This window comes from Rhipicephalus sanguineus, chromosome 8 (assembly GCF_013339695.2).
Source record: "Rhipicephalus sanguineus isolate Rsan-2018 chromosome 8, BIME_Rsan_1.4, whole genome shotgun sequence".
Classification (NCBI taxonomy): Eukaryota; Metazoa; Arthropoda; class Arachnida; order Ixodida; family Ixodidae; genus Rhipicephalus; species Rhipicephalus sanguineus.
This window is the reverse complement of record NC_051183.1, coordinates 37,145,006-37,167,196: the sequence shown is the minus strand read 5'-3', so window position 1 is coordinate 37,167,196 and position 22,191 is coordinate 37,145,006. Positions and strand designations below refer to the sequence as shown.

Sequence of the window (22,191 nt, the reverse complement as noted above, 5' to 3'; positions counted from 1 at the left end):
TGAACAAAGCTCGCTCAATTGAGGTACATGAGTTAAGTTCCCCGTGCTTAAAGAATTTCGATGAATCTGACCGTAGCATGTCTCATGATTTGTTTGGTATTATCATGGACGCCTCCGACACGACACACTTTTTCCTTCTCAATGCCAGTGGCCTATAGACACATCTTTGAACTTACAGGTATTCGGAATTTAATGCCCTATTTTAAACCTCGTATTATCGGTTCTTGCATTTCTCAACCAAATTTTTCAGTGTTTGAACACCCCCACCGGCGCTGCAGCTTCCAGGCGTAACCCTAAAAAAAGACCGGTAGCTACATCGTATACCCACGCCGACGGGGTTCCGCGACCGCCAGATGTGTAGGTTGGATGCCGACGCAGCGCAACGCGAAGAGAGGCGGTCGATAACGGTGCCCGACCCAGCGTTGCGTCGCTGGGTTTCAGGCTGCGGCTACAGAGCCCAGGGCTGCCAGACAGGCAGGGAAGGAGGTCGCGTACGCTCAATGCACCGATAGGCTTAGCGCGGAGAGCCAACGGCCCCGGCGCTACCATGCCGGTGCGGCGCGACCCTCCACCGACGCGGGGTGGCAGCACCGGCGGCTCCCGCCCATGACGCCGGGTCGATACACCGCGTTGCCCAATCGAATCGAGAGTCCCAGTCTACCCTCCCTCCTACACTTCGATCTCCTTTCTCTCTACACCGCACTGGCACCGTGGCGCAGACCCTTGGCGCAGCGTGTGGTCTGTTGGTCGCAATGCACGATGGGATCCTCTCGACGCCTCCCCAAGAGGCGTCTGTATATTCGAGGGCGCCGGCCGTCCAGAGGAGGGCACTAGAAACACGCCACTTGGGCACTGGGTGTATACAGATACGGCTTGTCTCCGCATAGCGCCTTGTCGCTTATGCACCCGCCCTGTCAGAAACGCAATGCCGATCAAAAGAAACGAGATTCAGAGTGCGTCTCGAGGGGATATTCCTCTCGGAGGTGTCCATTCTGTCATACGTATGTGTATAATAGGTTTCCGCGAAGAACACGGAGCACGGCTGGCAGCGCAAGGGTGCGGAGGACCGCGCCGATTCTGCGAATAGGTTTCAGCTCACTGTCGGCATCTATGTCGAGCCCGGAGGCTCGCGGCTGTAGCCTGTGTACAGCAGATGGCATCAGTGAAGAGATTTGCAGAGGGTACACTGTGGAACGTAGCTGAACTGCGCTTGAGTTGTATGTGTGTATGTGTGAAGTTTTACTCGACAAAAGCATTCGACAATGTTAGCCTTACGAACAAGGATGCAAGGGAAGACAGCTGCAGTAAATAGGAGTAACGATGACATGTTTACGCTTTGGCCCATATCTGCGTCGTTGCTAAGGAAATTAGTTCGTGCTTAGTGAACACAACGTATCGCAGAGCTGTCGACTTGAAACACAGCGAAGGTAACACAAAGACGAAGCGCGCTTAGCGTGGCAAATGAGGCCAGCGCAACAAAGGTGATTGCGCATGTTACAGCAGTTGCAGCTGTCAACAGATAAGAAGTCTGACTCAAGCCTTTCTATATATACTTGGGTTAATTTCTATCTCAATTGTTTGTAATCGAATTAAGTTTAAAGCTGCCCAAGTGTAATAGATAGTGAGGGAAGCTGCAGGGCGTTTCGGGCTACTTATAACTTTGATGAGATCAACAGCTTGAAACGCACACTCGGAAACATGAAAAGGACAAGCGAGCCACACACTGTTTCCCTGCGAGTATGTACGTTCTGCTGGAACACCGGATTATACACAAGACAACCTGCACTCATACGGCACACATGCGTTCCGGCATACAGCATTCCCCGCCTGTGGGAATCCACAATGGTGTAATAACAGTCTAAGCGGCATCCCGAGGATTCCTTGATGGACTAGTTTTTCGTACTAATGGGTAGTAGAGTGCGTGTGCACTGAAGCGCACTTTGAAACATACAAGCAGAAATGTAGATTGAGCAAACCCGAGTCCAAACATACGTTCAACGCTTGCAAAGGCAGCCTCTGCGAGTTGAGCAAACCCGGCAAAGCGCGCGTTTATTTGAGCAGTGTATGCTTCTTTAATGCAAAATGATGCAACTATATGGCACACCAAAATTATCCCCATCCAAAACGCGATATCATCACTGCATACACTTGGTAACGTGCCTCATTTCAACAAGATTTCACTACGCGTATAAGTAACTCTCCTTGACAAACGACAAATGGTCCAAAAGTGGTTCTTGAACTATTATCGTCAACCTACTGAGTGGATGGATGGATGAATGCATGGATGGATACATAGATAGATATAGTCAACCTTAGGGCGAGGAATGAGGGGAATACCCCGTCAGGAGTACCTCGACAGTTTACCTTAATGCACAACGTTCTCCGTCTGAACAGAAGAGCACAACGCTGCATGCGTTAATAATGAAAGGGTGCATTCGCGATGTATAAGGTTACCTGCGGTATACTATGCTCAACAGTGCACGAGGTAGAGCCTACCAGCACGCTGTACAACACACGGGCCCACACATGTCCACGGCATACCGGCCGCACCGGACAGGTTCGAATTCCCGCACACGTTCGCAGTGTTCGCGCCTCCGCCAGCACAACAGAGTCCGCGGTCGCAAACACCCCTCTCCGCGCAATTGCTTTCCGCTTTTGCGCGCATGCTACATACTGAGAGCTTCAACTGAGAAGGCATACGGGCCTTCTGAAGGAATTCTGACAGACCCGGCCACAAGCGTCGGCCGCGACAATGAAGGCCCCCGCGGCTTCCTCGTTGCGCGCTTTCTTCCAATACCCTTTGGAGGTCCTCCCCTAACGCGTCCTTCCCAGGTCTCTCTGGACACACACACACACGAACCCGCAGTGTAGACACGCCAGCCACCCACGCGTCCAAGCAATTTCAAACTCGGCCTCCGGGAAAGCGAAGACACAATGGTATACCACGGGGGCCCGTCGGGACAGCGCGACCGATGATGACCGGGCAAACTACTGCCACGGTGAGTCGTGCCGTGGCAAACACAGTGACACTCACGTACACATACAGAGCGCTAGTTTCCCCCCGGGCGAACTAGATGCCAGAAATGTGAACCCCTGCCAGGCCTGAGACAGGTATAGAAGAAAGGAAGTGCAGGGCCGCAGTGGGCTGCGCACGCGCAAAGGCACGCTTGTCAAGTCTCAATCAGCGTATCTAAATATCCAGCAGAGGTGACCCATGCGACAGTTGCCTCGCCCCGCCTGGTTTGCAACGGCCAGGTCTATGGAGCCGGGCCCCGTGCAGAGCCGATCGAGGCATGCAGTCCGTTCGTTGCGGCCGTGTGTCGTTGCTGGTGCTCAAGTAAGGAGTTCTTGGTGCACGCACTCGTTAAGACTAAAGACGTGTTTTCAGTTCACCGGGTAACCGGAGAAGTCCACGGGAGCAACAACGCCATATTTAGCCACACACTTTTTCTGCGTGTTCCAAAAGGTACGAACAAAATAGTTGCCTAATGATGGTTTCATAATCTTCCATCAGTCGGGGCAGTAACTTTCAGACGGGTTCATTCGTCTTGTGGTTGCCCGCTTCCTGTTATTAAGTCGTGGCTTGTTATCGGGCACCGCATCGCTTTGCTTAAAACCATTTGATTGTACACCTATAAAACCGAAAGCATCAACAACGATACACAGATGAACTCTTCAAGAGGTCGAATAAGTCCCTGTTTTCCGATGTCCCCACATTCAGAAAACAACTCGGTATGCTTGTATACCATGCAGCTGCAGGAACCCACGGTTGCCAGCTGAGAACCGAAGGAAAAGCTTTCAGGAATCTTGTTGGATGCCCTCTTGACATATTGTGCATACGAACAGGGCAGAACTTGAGCGGAAGGTAGATTCTTGTAGTGGGAAGAAGTCGTCAAATAAGGCATGACTCTGGAGCCGCCGTTTCGACCAGAGGAGTTGTGAGAGTAGCACCCTGACGTCGCCCCCCCCCCCCCCCAATCATCAAAGAGGGGAGAGGCGCATAATCTGCCCCATACATTGACTTAGTAGGGGGGGGGGGGCGCTGCGACAAAACTCAACCCCCCCCCCCCCGTCCTATGGGGAGCCCTGCGCATATATGTTAAGCACACATAACTACCCTACAAAAAAGTGGACGGGGGAGTGCCCTCCGTCGTAGCTCAAATGGCAGAGCATCGGACGTGAAATTCGACGGTCGTGGGTTCGGATCCCATCGACGGAAAGGGTGATTTTTCGCCCACTTGACTTTCTTTAAATTCTAGAGTTAAGAAACCAAAACTAATGTCTCCAATGCTTTCCTTGGCTTAATTATCTGCCGGTTTCACCAGCTAGAGTCTACTATTACTTCCGAACTTTTTCTTTCGTTGATTCCAGTTTCTCTCAACAGGGTCGAAACGCGAACAATACAATAACAGGGCCGGAAAAACGACGAGCGGACTGGAAGTCAGGGTGCGCAACCGTCATCAAGAGGCACTCCGCAGAGGGGGACCACGCTGGGCTCCTGGAAGTGCCACCACCACCACCACCGCAGCGTGCATTCTGAAAGAATCGCTCGGCCGTTCTCGGATATGTGCAGAGAACGGCGGCAGCCAGGCGAAATCTCAAACGGCGTCCCGTTCTCGCCACCCGCGCGAAAGAGGCGGCAGCGCCCCCGCTCCGATGTTTGCCCAAGGGCTGATCCCGGATTAACTCTCGCGCTTCTCGCGCGATTAACGGTTTCCTCCATAACCGCCGACGTCACTACAGCACGCGCTGCTGTAGACGGTTAGGTGGTGAAAGAGGAGGATGGGAGTGGTGTGTACAGCTTTCACACCGTAAGAAAACAGCCTGGCCGAGATTTCCCGAAAACTCTCAGCGACCCCTCCTTCCCCCCGTGCCGGAGGCATGCTTGACTGTCAGCGCTGCGACAAGGATACAAGCGGCGCTTGCACACGCGTGCGTGCACACAACGCAGGGAACGCCGCGGGCGTTGGCGAGGGAGGGCGCGTAGGGCGCATACGATCTCAGCGGGGAACCAACGCAGCGCCGCTGCCGGCTGCTTCGCGCACTTGACGCAGGATATGCCCTCCAAAGCTCTGGTCCCTGGCTGATAGGGCGCGGGAGACGGACGCCGCAGGGTTTGTTGGCCCTGACTCACCGGCCGAACAGTTGGCGAACAACCTCTTATAAAGTGCTTTACTACGGGGCAGTGCGTAACGTGGAGTGTGCGTCGCAGAGATTAAGAGCTTGCTTCGATCTTTAGTTTCCTGCACTTTTTTTGTTTCTGCACCTACAACTGTGTGGACCCATGCCTTGATTGTATGTCCCGACTGTTGCAGCGTCAGTCGGCGAACGTTCAATCCGTGGAGATATTTGCTTTCTTCTCTCTTAATGACTATTCACAATGACTTGCTCTTGTGGGTAACATGCTACTTCTGCGCGTGCATAAGGTGTTGAAAACATCTAATCACTTCGGGAAACGAATATGCAAATACGCATAAGGATGTGAACTTTACTCAATCATTATCCAAAACATTTAATTTAGTATTCATGCGCACATGCGAATGCCCCTTTGCGCGAAAAATGAAGTGAGAGGCCGTCCGTTCATCCAACAAATGTCTTGTGCACACTGCATGCACCTAGAGGTCATATTTAGTGTATAGCGAGGACTTGTCACTGAATGCAGAGGTGTAACTTGGCTCGAACTTGACTTTCGCCATTCTCAAAGACAGCTTCGCGTGCTCGACATTTCGGACGACTTGCAGGCGACTTGGATTGGTCGAAGCCCGTTCAAGCTCCAAGTCTGATCCGGGGCTTTAACTTGAAAGTCGAAACTGACTTCGTGCATTACTCCAACATGGACGCCTCTCGAACGGACGTCGCGCGGAGGCATAGCCCGCTTTTCCGCGCGACGTAGAGTACACATTTTCAGAGGCGCATCCCTCGCCGAAAGTTCGTCGACCCGCCCTTATGTGACCGAAGGAATCCGATGGAGCTTTGCGACGAAGAGCAATGGACCTTTTTCCGGGTTGGAACGACGCCTCCAGTGGACATAGTCGAAATCGAAACTGCAAGGCGGCCCTAGGCCACCGAAATTATCTGCCGCGTGCCGGTAGACAATCTCGGAGACCTGCATTCCGCGTCTTTGTTGAAGGAGGAGGGGGGGGGCGATATTTCCAACCTTGCGACGCCAGTTGCCACTCGGTCCGCACCTGTCGTCACGCTTCCGCCACCAAAAATCATGGCGCGCGCCTGTCGTCGACGCGACCGCGCATGCGTAGACTATCTACCAGGGAAAGGTCCGTTCCTCGCTCGCTACATATTCACGAAGAACGCCGTGCGACAGCTTGTCGCCTCTCCGAAAAATCGCGGGAACAGACAACCTGTGCCTCCAATGCTGAAGTTACTGATGGCTCTCGGGGATTACGGCGCTGGTAAGTCGAAAAACGATCACCGGGGACCAGGTCCGAATTACACAGTGGCTCTGCTCATCGCGATGCACCCGATGCGGCCGGTGCGGTTGCCGCGGTTGGCGAGATTTCCGGGATCTTCAATATAAAACAACATGCCGTCGCCGAAAACGAGATTTCAAGCGTACTTCTTATTCTCGCTCTACAATCCAGAACTTAGCGCTTAAGACCGTATATGCACTGAGCACGCACTTATCTCAATCTATTTGTATCTATCTGTTTATTTATACGGCAAATGCTTGTATATATGTCAACTTTGCTTGTTAAAGTGTGGCCATGCATGTAGAGGTTTTATGCGGTTGCCCCTTTTCACAACGCAAAAAAAGAACATTTCATTCAGTGATCTATCTATCTATCTATCTATCTATCTATCTATCTATCTATCTATCTATCTATCTATCTATCTATCTATCTATCTATCTATCTATCTATCTATCTATCTATCTATCTATCTATCTATCTATCTATCTATCTATCTATCTATCTATCTATCTATCTATCTATCTATCTATCTATCTATCTATCTATCTATCTATCTATCTATCTATCTATGTGCTCCCGCCTTATAAAAAAGTGGGGCTATTCTTACCTGCAAACCTACTGCTATCCTGCATGCATGGGCAGTCAGAGACCTCTCATAGATTTCTGTGCTGCAGGGGAAATTGTCTACGTCTACTCTATAAGATGCTTGTTCATACATGGGAAAACTACTATACAGGACAAACCGAGCAGCACCAAGTTTCACCTGCAGCATCACCAAGTGTTGTCACGTTTCGAATGAAAAGGGATCTTTCAACGTACCATACCACGACCAATCGTAGACGTCATGTGCATCATGTCCTCCTGCATGTAAAGAAAGAAAATAAAAGATGTCCTACTGGCCCTTTTCTTTAAAAAACACAGGCGACAATCAAGGAAATAGCTTTTCTTCCCTCATTGCTCACTCGCTTTTAATTACGAAACGTGACAACACATGGTTTTGCGGTAGCACATGCTTTACCATAGCGCAGGCAGATCGTCGAAAACGCGCTTGCTTTGCTTGCACATCGCATGCGTTTATAGAGAAAGTTTCGGACCCGAACGTCCTCGAAGAACGCGGGAAGGATATGCGGGACTTCGGCATATAATTCTATTGCCAACGCTGCATTAAAGAACATAGGAAGATGAACCAATTCTACCATTCACACGGAATTGTGGCGGGTTGTGCAAGAACAGGCATTTCACCAGGCCGCCTAGCGAGCCATTGACCTGGAGGCTTTATTCGCAACCAAAAATATAGTAAGGAAAACAGTGGCGCCAACTTGTGGCACATGTGCAGACTACAGGAATAGCGATACAAGACAATCCACTAGAAGATAATGTTTAAGTCCTTATGCAACTTTCAGACAGTCAGTCAATTAATCATTGAATCAAATGTTCTTTTTTTTACTTACAGAGAGAAAAGGAGCAGCCGCATATATCCTCTGCATGCATGGCCACACTTGAGCAAGCGAAGTTGACATATATGCAAATATACCTTATATGAGACCAAAAGCAACATTTGTCATTGAGGTAATTCATAGCCGTTTGACGTTAATACATGTGTCAATTTGAAAAGACGCCATCATCTGCTACATAACAAACCTCAGTGAGAACTGATCGAAGTTCTATGTTAAGGATGGAATCACCTGAGCGGAGATTATTCATTAGGTAGAGCACAGGAACAGTCTGTATTAAGAAAACGAATTAGCAGAACGGGCGCCCTAATTATAGAAGAAGAAAAATAAGATACAAAATGAGCAAGACGTACAGCCTCCCAGAGTGTAATCATAACAGTTTATCTTGAACTGGCTACATTACAAATTGAATGGACCCAACACACTATATATCAATGGCTCAGAAGTTGCGCCCCATCGCCACTATGGACCATGCTAGGTAAGCCAGCAAAATGCACCCAAACCCGTGAAAACTTGTGTGTTCAGACTTCTCTGTGAGAGTTAAAGAAATGATATTCGGGAAGAGCCTTGCTTCTATGTTATCCAGCAAGGAAAAAAGCATTTTTCCGAACGCATTAATAAAAAATGTTTGAAAAGTACGGAACAGCCGCTATCAGTTGGTTGTAACCGGTACATACCGGTTGTAAGTGGCTTCCCTCGCTAGCGAAGTATACAACACCGCAAGCAGTCAAACTGTCTTTTCCTTCTCTTTTATCTGTACATATTTTTCTCCAAATAAGCAGCCGCTTATCATATCTCGGTTGTAAGAAATGCGGTACTTCGCCAGTCTATAATAAGATTTAGCATACATTCCATTGGGTTACGTTAAAGGCCACTTAAGGACCGAAAAAAAAAATCGTTAATGCGTGCTGCTACGGGTAATTCGAAGCACGTGGCTTGGAGTCGTCCCCGGGCCCAAGAACCACCCAGGGGTCCCTGTGGCCTGCCTGCTTTCGGTCGTGAGAGGGAGCAACAACAGCATACACCAAAGGGGACGTCCGGCTGACTTGAAAAGAGAGGTTGGAAAGAAAGGCCTTCCTACCCCGACGAAAGGGAGATTGGCAAACACGCGGGTCCGTTCAATCCACAGCTGCAACCGAAACCCCCTTCCTGTCAGCGACCCCCGGCCTGTCCCCTCTTTTCAGCGCTCTATTTTCTTTAGTTTATGTTTGTGAGTTTGTTCAAGTATGCACGTGGTGAGGGCGAATGATCGCCGATCACGGGTCAGAAGGAGGAGTTGCCTGTATGCCGTAAGCGAGGTGTTTAACAAGCAATCAGAATTGTTTAGCGAACGCCGGAATTGCGCATTTAAAGTCTGCTTTTTAACGTGCCATAGCCACAATATGATTATGAGGCACGCCGTATTTAGCACCACCTGGGATTCTTTACCGTGAACTTAACCCTCAAGTACACTGAAGCAACAGAAGAAAGGAAGGAAGGAAGAAAAAATAAAGAAGGCAGGGAGGTTAACCAGAAACATGTCCGCTCGGCTATGCTACGCTGGGGCTGTTACCGAAGAGGTGCCAAATGTGAGTACGTGGCATAGGCCGCCGCCCTGGGAAATGATTGGGAAACGTTACACGAATAAAAAAGAAAAGAAGCTGCTTCTAGAGACGGTAAAAGGCCCACTGAATGAGTCAAAGGAATCAAAGTGTCCGACATAAAACTATCACACGGAAGCATTAGAACGCGCAGTGAAGCGAAGGTTCCGGGACGTCACCGGTGCAAAAGAGCAATAAAATGCACTGCGCTACACCGCGTGATGATAGGCATCACGCCTCAGTTGTCATCGTAACCTTAGCGTATAACGCGTTGGTCACGTGCTGGCTTATGCTGAACATTTAGAGCCTAGATTCAAGCTGCCGCAGATCACTGCGTTAGAGTTCCGAGCACGCGCATCTAAATCCCATTTAAGCATGCATGGTATCACACGGCCGACACCTCAGGCCATGGAGTGTCTCTACAAAGGCACACCTTCCGAAGCTTGGTTTCACGAAACCCAGGAATCCAGATGCGATAAGCTGTGGCGGTATATACCCCATACCAGATGTCGCAAGACCCAGTTCTGTGCATTGAAGAGTTATATCACATATCCAGTTGTACAAGTGCGATAACATGAAACCGGCTATCGCAAATTCAGTCGTACACGCATGCAATCGCAATACTAGTTTCGCAAGCCCCGTTCTACAAGACCGACAACGCAAAACTATACTGCATTAGAAGCGTATACTATTACGTCTTAATGGTTTCTCATGGCGAACATCTCAAGAGTTTCACACGTGCACTTCGAGAGTTATCGGAACGTTTCTTCGCCCAACTATAGATCGCAAGGTTCTCAGTTTCATATCTAAATGAATTCGCGGTTTCAACATCACAACTTGTGCATCACGCCACAACCGACAATTTGCATATACACCCGTAAATCAAAGAACAACGCCAGGAACAAATGCACAATGCGCGGTATACAGAATAAAGATCTGTGATCTCCAAACGTCCCGCGATACAAGTATCGCACGCGAACTGGGCGAGTTGTTAGCATGTAACAACATCGCGCCAACTTTCCCACACTGTTCCCGCGCCCTTCCTTGCCTGTTCTATATGTACACTCTGGCAACCACGCTGCTCGCATTACTTGCGAATAATAAGTATGAATAACCAAGTAAGCGCGAAGCGGCGTGAGGTCCCCTCTGTTCGCCCGCCTCGTTCGCTGCGGGCAATAGAATTTCATGCACGGGGCTCATGTTTCCGCGCTGCGGAGGAGCCCGCGCGTGCATTTCAATGAAGCTGCGGAAAAAAGTATGTGGAGACAAAAATGGCCGCCCGGGGAGAGGGAACAGGCCGTCATTTTGGTGCCGCGCGGTCACGTGCGAGTTCGTTTTCAATGCGCCCTGTTGGAGATCATCCTCTGCAAAAGTGAGAACGGAGAACAAGCGCGGGACACATGCAGTGGCTTGAACGTTTTTATTCACAGTACTTGGAAATTATGTTTTGCGATTTTTACTGATTGATTGCCACTAATATTTTGCAGAGATTCTAGTATTTTGATCACAATCTGTCAACGTAATTTGGCATACTCATTTCTTTTTTATATAGATAATCCAGGCCACAAAATAGCGATAGCGACACGTGAAACCGACGTTGTTCGTTGTTTCTTGAAGAGTTATGGCTGTACACAAGATAACTGCTACTCACTGTTCCGCGCTTGTGCTGAGAGTTGCGAGACGGAAGAGGAAATAGAAGAAGCGCCAAGGAGGTTAGCCAGTGTGTTAGTATTAGCTGGCGATCCTGTGCCATGGAAATGAGCAAAAAGGTATTGGAGCTGCAAGCTGCTACGAGACGACTGATTTCGGCCGCCAAATATTGGACAACCCTACGAACAACAGTGTTCTGACCGACTGAGCACATCGCATAGTGAAGATCCCTGGATTTAAACGCACTTGGAGGACTAGTTTTCGCGTGTGTCGCAGCATCCATAATGGCCTTGAATACCGCTCCCAACGTACCGAAATCGCGACGTGGTGTTGCGTCATCGATGGTGTTTCAACTTTCCTAAGCTATTCCAAGGGCTATTGGGAGTTACGTCATAGAGGGGCAAGGCGCCACAGCGAAACCACAAAACTGGTACCAAACCAGAGAGCTCACGCTGAGCATATCGCGCGCCATACGAATGACCTGTATCAGCTGAGCTGCAGTGCGTTAAGTGGTATTCAAGTGGTATTCACAGACAAAAAGAAACCAAAGAACACACACACGCGCGCGCGGTAAGGGGAAACCCCGGTCGGCCAGCCGGACCCTGCGGGGTATCCAACCGCTGTATACCCCACCGTGCACACCTCCAGCTCACATACACACTTCCCTTTCGGTGCGAATGCTAATTGTCCGATCGCTCGGCCTGACCGACAGCTTCGTCATCGCGTCAGTCTCCAGCGCAGTGCCGCGCCAGGCCACTATTACCACTGCCACCAGGAGGACACGCGCCTCCGTTGCACCGGACATACCTCCCAGCAACCGGCAAGTGGATCGTATACGTGCAACGATGGACCTTTTTCGCATGATGCCGATCTCCGGCCCGCCTGCAGATGCAACGGGCTCGCATGGGCCCTGCTGCAAGAGAGCGGAAGACCCACTTCGGTCAGTTGCAAGCGTCGCAAGGACACCTCGCCAGCCCGACCGAGCCTCTTTCCTTTCCCTTCGGCAACGACAGGAGTACCCGCTGCGCCGCGCTGTGCTCTCTTTATTTTCTTCGTGTGCGTGCGTCGGCTTCTCGCTCGCCAAGAAGCAGGGGTACCCCCGGAATGACGGGCGTTTTGCCTTTCGTAATGCATTGCCCCCGCCGAGCGGCGGTTATTTACGGCGTCCTCCTCGCTCTCTCTCTCGCTCGCTCTCCGTTGCATACCTGTTGCGTGCATCGCACGGCGATCAGCGGCATCGTCTTCGGTGCTCGACGCTGTCGCGCGGCTGCGCGTGGCAGGCACCGACGATTCCAACGGCTTTCGCCATCAGTATCGTACCCGCGACCTTTGCTGGATAGCCGAATGCCATGGTCATTGCACCGCCATGGTGAGGATACTGTGCATTTGCCACTTGGTCATATATGTTGTCATATATGTGGTCATACATGTTGTCTTCTATACACATCAAAGCAGTCAGTATGTGATCACATACATGGTCACTGCGACTCTTCTACAATGCACTACTTCGTCGAAAGTTCCAAATCTGCGAAGCTACAAGCCGCTTGAATCCAGAAGCAGGTGTTTATCCAGAATTTCGATTTTGGGGGGGGTGTTATTAGGACGCAGCGGGTGGGTGGATGAATGCTTATCTGTAATAGCGGCGGGGGAGGGGGGTTGGAGGTTGTACCAATTCCTGTCCAGAAGAACTGGGTGCATGATGCAAATCCACGTAATACACATACAGATAATTTCGTTATGCCATTCAGGTCATCGTCAAACTCCACCATATTGTCGAATTCTCTAATAGCAAAAGTTTGAGTCAATTCGAAGGGGACGCTGCAGCCACCTTGGCCAGTCAGAGCTCAGAAGATGGCGAATTCGGCTAGATTTGATGTCCAGAATAGCGACTTCTTCGAGGGCTGAATTATCGCACTTTCAGTATTGCAGAAACTATGAGGCATGCGTTTTCTGTTTCAATTTATGCAGAAAGCGCAATAGCGGTCACAAGCTCTTTTTTTCCCAGGAAAGCCATACCGGTGCGCGCATCTAGAGTTCATGTCTACACCGATGGTACATCTCTCGAGAAGGCGGAGGGTGGGACCATGTGATGCTGCACCGGCGGCGGGCAGCACGCGTGAGGGGCGACGTTCGCGACACGGCGACACGGCCGAGGGGGGTCATATCGCGTTCGCCGCGAAAAATTATGGCCGGGTAGGGGTCAGACAGCCGCACAATCGTGATTCTTCATTGCCCCGTCCATTATTACATTCTTTTTTTCTTATCGCCTCGCATTCTTTGTACTCCAGCATTTCGCGTTTTTTCCTTTAGATGTTATATTTCCTTCGATTGATGTCTCGAGGTATATATTTGCAGCTTTCTTTTCCATTCAATTTTTTGCCTGGAGTATTAGGCAACGTTCAGGGCTTTTGTATCCCGCTTATTATTCTTTTCTATACTGCAGCCCGCCGTGCTATGGTGGTCTTACGATTGTTGTTCGACTCGTTCTTGTTATTACTGTTGTGTAATATCATAGCTCTCTTTAGTGCAATCTGGTCGCCCATAAACCTTTCTTTGATCACTCACAGGTGTTAGCAAATGGTCATAACAAGGGACAGTGTGATGCAGAGCTGACGAAACGTAGACGCCATAAATTGTTACATGCTGCGAAGAGTCAGTTTCGATTGTGCAGCGCGATGGAAAAGGAGGTGAAGCGAGCTATTGAAAAAAAAAAAAAAAAACTAAATATGAGTGTAAGGGTAATTGCTCTTCACGCATTTATACGGGGCCAGAAAGCAACACGCATGAAGGCTGCAACGTCCAAGTCACATTAACATAAGTGCTAGAGGGAATTAAAGTGAGCAGAGCTTGAAATCGGCCTCGTAGTTGCAGCTTCATACGTCCTTAAGTTAGAGAGGCAGTTGTCTGATATGCAGCTGTCAACGTTAGCGAACAATGGACGGCCGCATTGTTAAGTGGGACAACCGTCCGAACACTGTTTCGTAATGAGCGAAACGTCAGTGGCACGTTTCGGGTCTGATACCATGCATCTTACCGTGTTTGTAGGCGATGTTTTTGGCCGAATGTTACTCGCGCTATACAATAGAAACTAAAGTATACGGGTTTCGGTATACAATAGAAGTTAAAGTACGGGTGTGATGCAACAATGCATGTTTGACAGTCACAGTCGTTTTGTTGCCCATATAGCTCCATTGGGTTCTTAATGAAACTGCAGTGAGTTTCTGCGACCCTCTGTGGGAAAAGCGAAGCGAAAAAGGAAATGAAAGTGAAATAGGAATTGGCACCATCGCCACCACCGCTTAACGTAATTACATTATACAATATCGCTACAGATTTGTTGCTTGAGAATGCATGTGAAAAGGAGGGACACTTACAAGGCTAACATGTGGACATTAAAAGTTAAAATGAATAAATCAGACCTGCTTTGAAACTTGTATTGTAGCGCCGTCCTCTCCACCTTTCTTAACCTTTCGTCCGCGCCGGTGCGCTTCAAGATCTGCTCGATACGAATATTAACCATCTAGCCCTACTCAATCGCCATCCTGTTGCATTATCAAGTCGGCGCATTTCGTTAACAAGTTTAATATTATTTCTTACCTCGCACCATCTCTGAAAGAACTATAAAAGTGAATTTCCTTACAGGAAGAATTTGGCCCTCCTGGAAGCTGGCTTGTCAGCAAGAATTTCGGCTCGCAGAAACTGATGTAACTATACGTAGCGCATCTACAGGCACAGTATAAACTTCATAACAAGAACATATGTAGATTTATATAGACTTGTACATTCGATGAATCCATTAAAGACTAGTTAGCTTCAACGAAGCCCGATTAAGATACGGCACAGAAATGGCGAAATTGTATTTCTGCATGACGCCAAAGCAAGCGACTCCGTTGACCAGATAGAATAATCAGAAAATCTGTATTTATTTGCTTATTATTTCATTCTGAATGCACGCGGATTCTAAACAGGAAAACAACATCTGCCGACTACGTGGACCTGCTCAGACTATTGAATACTGATGCACTTTATTGGTGGCAAAACGTCGCCAGACGTCTGTTGATATAAAATATAATGACCTAAATACCGCTGTCTTGTACTGACATTTTATAAACTTTACAGCCGCCCCCCTTATAGACCTATACAAGCTTTACACAGAAATCTCCACTGAAATAAACTGTTAAATACTAAGGATGTTCTAGAAATATGGAACAGCATACTTCACATTAGTGGGATAAGGCAGGTGAGCCCAAGGATGAAATGTGGTCATCGGATTCTGCTTATTTCTTTACTCGTTGGAGTGCACGCAGATTCCGAACAGCAAACTAACGTGCGCTGATTCCAGGAGCACTCGAACGACTCCAGAGTGATGCCCCATCCTATATGGCAAGACTTATCTTGACAGAAAACTAAATACTGCACCTAGGCATTTGTACTGACATTCGATAAATTTCGCAGCAAAACATCTCATGCAGTTACACCAGCTGCCTCGTGAAACGAGTGCCCAAATTAAAAAAAAAAAGATATGCAAGTGCCATCTCCCTGGACAGAACTGTTACGAAAGGACAATTGACAACCACCCGTTTGTAGCACGAAGCCATAAGGAAATCCATGCGGTTTAGCTTCTATAGTTGAAGGAAAAATAGTCCTGACTAGGGGATCGAAACCGGGACCAACGCCTTTCCGGGGCGGTCGCTATACCAATTGAGTTATCCAGGATGCTAGCGATTGGCAGCGCAAGGGCGAATTAGTCAACAACTCGAAGCAAATGGACACAACTGAGGTGCTGCCACTGGCCTTATTTTGTATTTAGTACAATTATAGAAGCGCTTATTAACTTCTAAATTAGCATAGACAGCGCAAGAGTGCAAACTAAAGAAACTGTAGACCGTACTGGGAAATTACTGATCACGATTTCTGCTCATCTCTATTTTTCTCCAAGCTTGAAATAAAGCCCTTAAAATATACGAAGTAAGGAAAATAGTAGAGTTGGAAAGGCAGGGAGGTTAACTGGTTTAGGACAAGCGGTTTGCTACCCTACAGATGTGCACAGGATGGGACAGATGGAAAGATGGAGAGGAGAGAGAGAAAGACAGCACATACAGTCAGTCGTACGAAGGTACGAGGAAGGCTGTTGCAAGCCCAGCGCGCTTGCCCAGCGGAAACTTCGTATACCAAGACATCAAAACAGCGGCAAACATACACTTCCACGTGAATTTTCTCAAGACTGAGGATCGAGTTTCAACGAAGCTTGCATGACGTACTGCACAGCACTGGAGGGACGCTATTTTTCTCCGCCGCAAAAAAGGCAAGCGAGTACAAGGACCGGATGGAATCATCGAAGCCTGTACGTATTTGTTTACTTGCTGTTTTCTTGCGAGTGCACAGGGAGATTAGAAAAGAGCAAGAACAAAACGTGTGCCGACTGCAGGACAAGATCGCCGACCATCGAAGAAAAATGTCCCGCGGGCCGGGCAAGAACGTGACAAATAATATCCACCTGGCCGAATGTGTCGTCGCCGACCGGTACACAGGGACCGCGGGGACTGCTCTCCCGCTGGGGCGAAGACCCCGAAAGGCTCGGCTCCCGTGCTTGACTAATGTGTCGGCAGTCCCTATTAGAGTGGCTTATAGCTCGCCGCCACCGCGTCGACGACGAAATATATGTAGGGGCCAGCTCGCGGCGCGGTGTGAGTTCGTCCGGCGGCACGATTACGCTTGGGGCGTATCGAGTCTCGCACAGAGGCAGGGAAAGGGCAAACGCTGGTTTTCAGTGGACGCTGCTGCATGAAATACAGTTTTCTGTTTGAAGGAAGGAATATGACTTTTAAGGGCTCGTTTTTCTTTGCTAGACAAAATATTAATCAGAACTAACATACGGTAATGTCAAGGAAAGTATAGGGGATGATATTTGCAGTAATTAGGATATAAATGTGAAGAAAGTGAAGCGGACGAAAAGATAACTAACGAAAAGATAAGCCCTGGCGAAGACAATTCCCTTGATGAAACTTTGGCTGTTCAACGACTTTGAAACTGCAACTCCTCTGTTCATCCTGCATACGGAAACGGTATAGGCCCTGGATGTCCACTGTCACCAAAGCCACGAAGGGTTCAGAGGGCAGAAAGTTCAGAGTAACATGGAGGCTTGAAGTGATCAGAAACCATTAGACGGGGCATGCAGCTGAGGCCAACATTTTGACAAGAGGACTATACTATTCGTCAAGCCCTAAGGGAGACAAGTCAAGACCGACACCAAGACAAGTTTGCATTGTCGGAACAACGGCTCCAGGGCTCTATGATTCAGCATCACACCTTCCAGTTTCTTATCGGCGTATTCACACTCAAATACACTACGTGTGTTTAAGCGTGTGTGAACTTGTGACTATATGGAATATGCGTGATTGTCTTTGCATGAACCTGAATAGAGTATTTGAATATGTGCTCATCGCCAACACGGCACGACTGATTATTGTTAAAGGTATGAGATCGGTCGCGGGTATGGTGATTAGACGTCTTGTCACGCTCCTAATTTACAAATATCTAAAAACACAATAAAGACACGAGTGTGCTTTAGCTCGTAATCCCTTCCCTAACTCATAAAAATTGCAGCAATAGCCTTTACATCGGCAGAGTCGACAAAGACGCGTTGTGTAACGCTTTCCTGGGGCAGAACACGTTACATAAACGTTCGCACGTATTTGGGGTTGGAAACGGTTAGTTACTACGCGGAAGTCACGTGCAGTCGCTTTACGAGACCTAAAGGTCGAGCGTCTAGCACACGAAAGAAAGTATATATGTGCCTTTGGTTAACTGTATGCCAATTTTGTGTCTTAACTTAATCTGGGAAACCTTTTCTCAAGTTTCATGCATAAATTTCACGAAGATAAGAGATGAAGATGAGAGATAAAAAAGGCAGAAGTTCAGGGGAAGATTAACGCTGAGATAAAAAAATTCGTGAACATGGGGTGTCACTGGAGACGTAGGTCGCTTCAAAGCAGTTGCAGCCTAGAAGAAGACAAGTCCGCTTGTCGAAACGTCGGCTACAGCTATACCCCGTGTTCACGACTTTTTTCGTGTCCACGAAGGTAAAAGGTAATATGACAAACACGAGGAAACGCATACGAAATTGCCAAAAAATGAATAATTGCAGGAAGAATAACGGAAGATTCGTTCTGAATAAGAAAATGTAACGGGGTGCACCTCAAGACCCCGGGGCGCCATTGTCGAAGCATTAAGCATGCAAAGCAGTTAATCATGGTAAAACAAAGTTGCTACATGTAATCTTTACAATACAACCTATAAATGCAGCAGGCATTTTCAAAAATACCTGCCCTAATACGACGCAAAACATCTAATTTTTTAGGTTTGTTATCTTATTACGATTACGTTAGATTGCATATTTAGAGCCCAGCTCGACAGGTAGGGTTCCCTAGTGGTTATGAAACGAAACTGTGACGCGTTACCATCAGATCAGCGAGCCGTACACAGCCGGCGTACCTCACTATATGCAAGACATTAGTTTTACCGACGCACATGCGTTCAATATAATGCAAGCCGGCTCCCTCACTACGCACGTACATGGGCAGACAGGTTTGCCTAAACATAGATGCACTCAAGTGTCCTTCCATTCGCACATTCCTTTGCTATAGCATAATCAACGCAATTAAACAAGGACAGACGCATGGACAATCATTTCAACGGTGTATTGCTGCACAGTAAAAAATTTTACACCCTAAAGGGTGTAAAACGGGTGTATGCGTCAAAAGCACCCTTGTGAACACCCTTATTACACCCTTATTTTTAGAATTGGGGTGGTCGTAAAGAAAACACCCTTGCAACACCCCATTTACACCCTCACCAGAAGGGTGTAAACGAATTAATATGCAAATGTATGACAATTTTGGGCAGGCTATGCTCTTAAGTTGGGTCAACATGAATTATCGTGTCAAATGAAGCAAATATGAGCCTGTACATCATGCACACGTACACATGCCCTGACTGCTAAGCTGCAGTGGGTATACAATGACAAAAAATACGAACGAGTGTGGCATAATCAAGCAAACTTCAGCGTCGAGAATGCCCTCTCCGCGCTAGAACGTGACTGGCACACGACAGCTTACATGCGTTAACACAAACAGCTCTCGTTCTCACACTTATCGTTTCTCGCAAAATTTCAGTATCTTTAGAATTCCTGCCTCAGATAAGCACTCACACTATACCCCGAGATATGCGTTACTGTTCACTTTACATGACTTCGGTTGTTCCAGAAAGCCAAATTTTCCTGTGAACTGAAAACCGTTAAAAAATATTTCAGTTTCAATCCCGAACGAAACAATAGATAACGTTTCGGTTACGTCTTCGTTCCGGTGAAAAATGACGTTTTTTTAATTGTTTTTCGTTTTTGGTTTCCGTTTCGTTAAAACAACGGCGTGAGCACAGTAGGGGGGGGGGTGCGCCTTTCTGCCCCCCCCCCCCCCCGCAGAGTTAGAGGCGGCCGTCTTTTCTAGTTACCTAAGAAAGAAGTGCGAAAAGTCTGCCCCATACATTGCGCACACCTATGAGCATGACCTCTTCAGAAATTAGATGGCGGGAGGCCTCAGCAGCGTGTTTGTGCACCTGCTACACAATATTAGGCGCGCAGGCGGACTTCTGTACAGGCTAAACTCACGCGAACTGAACAAGCTCTCATAGCACAAAAATCGCCGCGCTCTCCATAGAACGTTGCTGCCTAGAAATCTGCTTATGCAACTATAAAAGTCAGCATTTCGATAATTTTAATGTTATCGCGCCCCTAATTCAGTTCATACTCTCCAAAATTTGGAGGACGCTTGAGCTTCGCATTCAAGAGTAGAACGCAACAGCGTGGTCGGGTCATTTAAAATTATCCTATAGAATACGCACAGTTCTTATGTGCCCACTACGGCATAATTCTTTGTGCGCGTTTTAAGGCAACATGCGATAACACCTGCGTCCCACGTAGTTGCGCGAGCTCCCGCAAAGCACGCTACTCTAACTACACGGAGGCGTGGAGCGTGCGCCACGCGATCCGCCAGATGATCCCTATACGGCGCGTCTGGGCGTCTGCAGAGAGCGGGAGGGACAAAGATGGGCGAGGTAACACGATCATTTTTCGCAACATTTTAACTCAGCGCAGCCGCGCTAGTACACTGTAGCCGCCATGTAGCCGCGCAGCCGTCAGAAGCGCCATGATATCTCCGGCGTCATCACCAAGGCGTGACGTCACTGCTTCGCCGATTCACCAGACTCTCTCCATACACTTGAAAGCTCACGGCAATAAGTATGAACTGCGCATGTGCAGAGCTTCGTGTTGCCGGGGCTAGGCGTCGCTGATTGCGCCGCGCGGATGTTCGGATACACGTGCGGCGTATACGCTGACACGCCAAGGACACGCTTTCGATAAAAGAATCGCGCGGGTTGCCTGTTGCCACTGCGGTCTTTGCCTTCAAATAGCGAGAAGAATGTGACACGTGAAATGTTTGGTCGACGAGCCTCACCTTCACATGAAGAGGCCGTACACCCTGAGCATTGGCACATTTGAGGACCTTAAACAAGCCATTGCGGTGTGCCCCATCTTGGGAAACCTCGTCGCGCTGTCTACGTCTAGATTTTCAGGTACGTACGTACGTGAGTGTTTTCGTGTTCAGATCCTGATTGAAACGTAAAGTGTTTGTGTGAAAGATGCACTCCTTGGCATTGCTGTGCGGGATTTCAGCGATAAACTAGGTGATTGTGTCGCTAAATGAACGTCGCTAGCATGCGCTTAGTTTCTAATTGCCGCAACGTACTTAGTTCAATTCGCGCTTCGAAGAAAGGCAGTACGTAGTTGTTTGCTTATATTTTACGTCAGTGGAGGCACGTCATTGCCTGTATGTTCAAAATGCGCACCTTTTCCGATTATTTTTCTTTCTTGGCATGTACACTGCAGAAGTACGTAGAATTTTTTTTCATGCGCCGATGTTTTCTTGTTTTTATTAATTTTTTTTTCTGCAGCGGCACGCCTGCTGCCGCCTGCGCTTTCGAGCGCGCGCGCGGTGCTTTTAGATGAGTTCTTTGGGCGGTTATCGCTTCTCGAGCCGACTGTGTGCTTTCTAAACTTTTTAAAAGGGTGACCGCTTGTTACTCTCTCGTTTATTGCTCGCCGGGGCGCGATTACACCTGTTTCCATGCGGTGCTAAATTACACGAACGATGCCGCCGTGGTTGCGTTTCGTGTTTTGGGGACTCGGAAAAACTAACTCCGTCTCGTTGGCGATAAGACGAAGGATTATTACTCGTTTTGATTTCCGGACAGGCATACAACCATACAGTCTCCTTTCGTGCGCTCGCACCGGTTGCTCTCTGCCCCCCCCCCCCCCCCCCCCCCGGTTACGGCCCTAGCACGGGTTGACATGAAAACGTTGAATAGAGCACCATTTGATTGGTTATTCGAAAGTTTCAAGTGTTCGCGCCCTGATACTTTGTGATGTTTCTCTTCGCGTATATATTCTGCTGATTGTGCCAAACGGCGTTCTGCACTAACGAGTGTGTGTGCTGACGCACTGATTTTGTGACAAAGCTGGAAGCAAAATTAAGAAATGTTTTAGGGGCGAAGCTCCTTAAGGCGGCACCCGTTCGTCCCTCGTAGTCGTAGTCGTAGTGCGTAACCAGTCTTACGCTTTGACCTCCAAGGTGGTGCCGGTGGGAGATTTTTCCTGTGCGTTGTTGAACAATAAAAAATCCGCAGCGTGCGCGTTAACTAAAAGCCGAATTCTTCTGTCTCTCATTCCCCATTAGCAGCCATTGGCATGTTCCAGTAGGAAACGTTAGTAGAAGTAGAAGTGTAAGTGTTAGCTAAAAGCCGACTTCTTCTGTCTCTCATTCCCATTAGCAGCAATTGTTTACCTCCAAGGTAGTGCCTGGTGAGATTTCTCCTGTGCGTGATTAAACAATAAAAATTTTGTTCAAAACGCCGTTGGTTGATGAAATAAACCAACGAAAGACGCCAGATGTTTTGTAAAAGCAAAACGAAAGAACGCCAGATGTTTCTAAAGCAAAACGAAAAGACGCCAGCTGCTTAAAGATG

The 22,191-nt window shown here is 48.3% G+C and overlaps 1 protein-coding gene and 1 non-coding gene across 3 annotated transcripts in view; one reads left to right on the top strand and one right to left on the bottom strand.

The window, feature by feature from the left end:
* Positions 1-22,191, bottom strand: part of LOC119401731 (homeobox protein OTX2) — a 188,959-nt gene that overhangs the window by 26,374 nt on the left and 140,394 nt on the right. Inside the window, exon 4 of one of the 2 annotated variants that reach the window (XM_037668670.2) lies at positions 7,248-7,289. The exons of the other annotated variant lie outside the window; for it this stretch is intronic. Within the exon in view, the coding sequence (XP_037524598.1) occupies positions 7,248-7,289 (42 nt within the window). The remainder of the gene's footprint in view (positions 1-7,247; positions 7,290-22,191) is intronic. 2 annotated transcript variants of the gene reach the window in all.
* Trnas-uga (transfer RNA serine (anticodon UGA)) lies at positions 4,147-4,219 on the top strand. The gene has a single exon. It is a non-coding gene; the product is annotated as a tRNA-Ser (tRNA).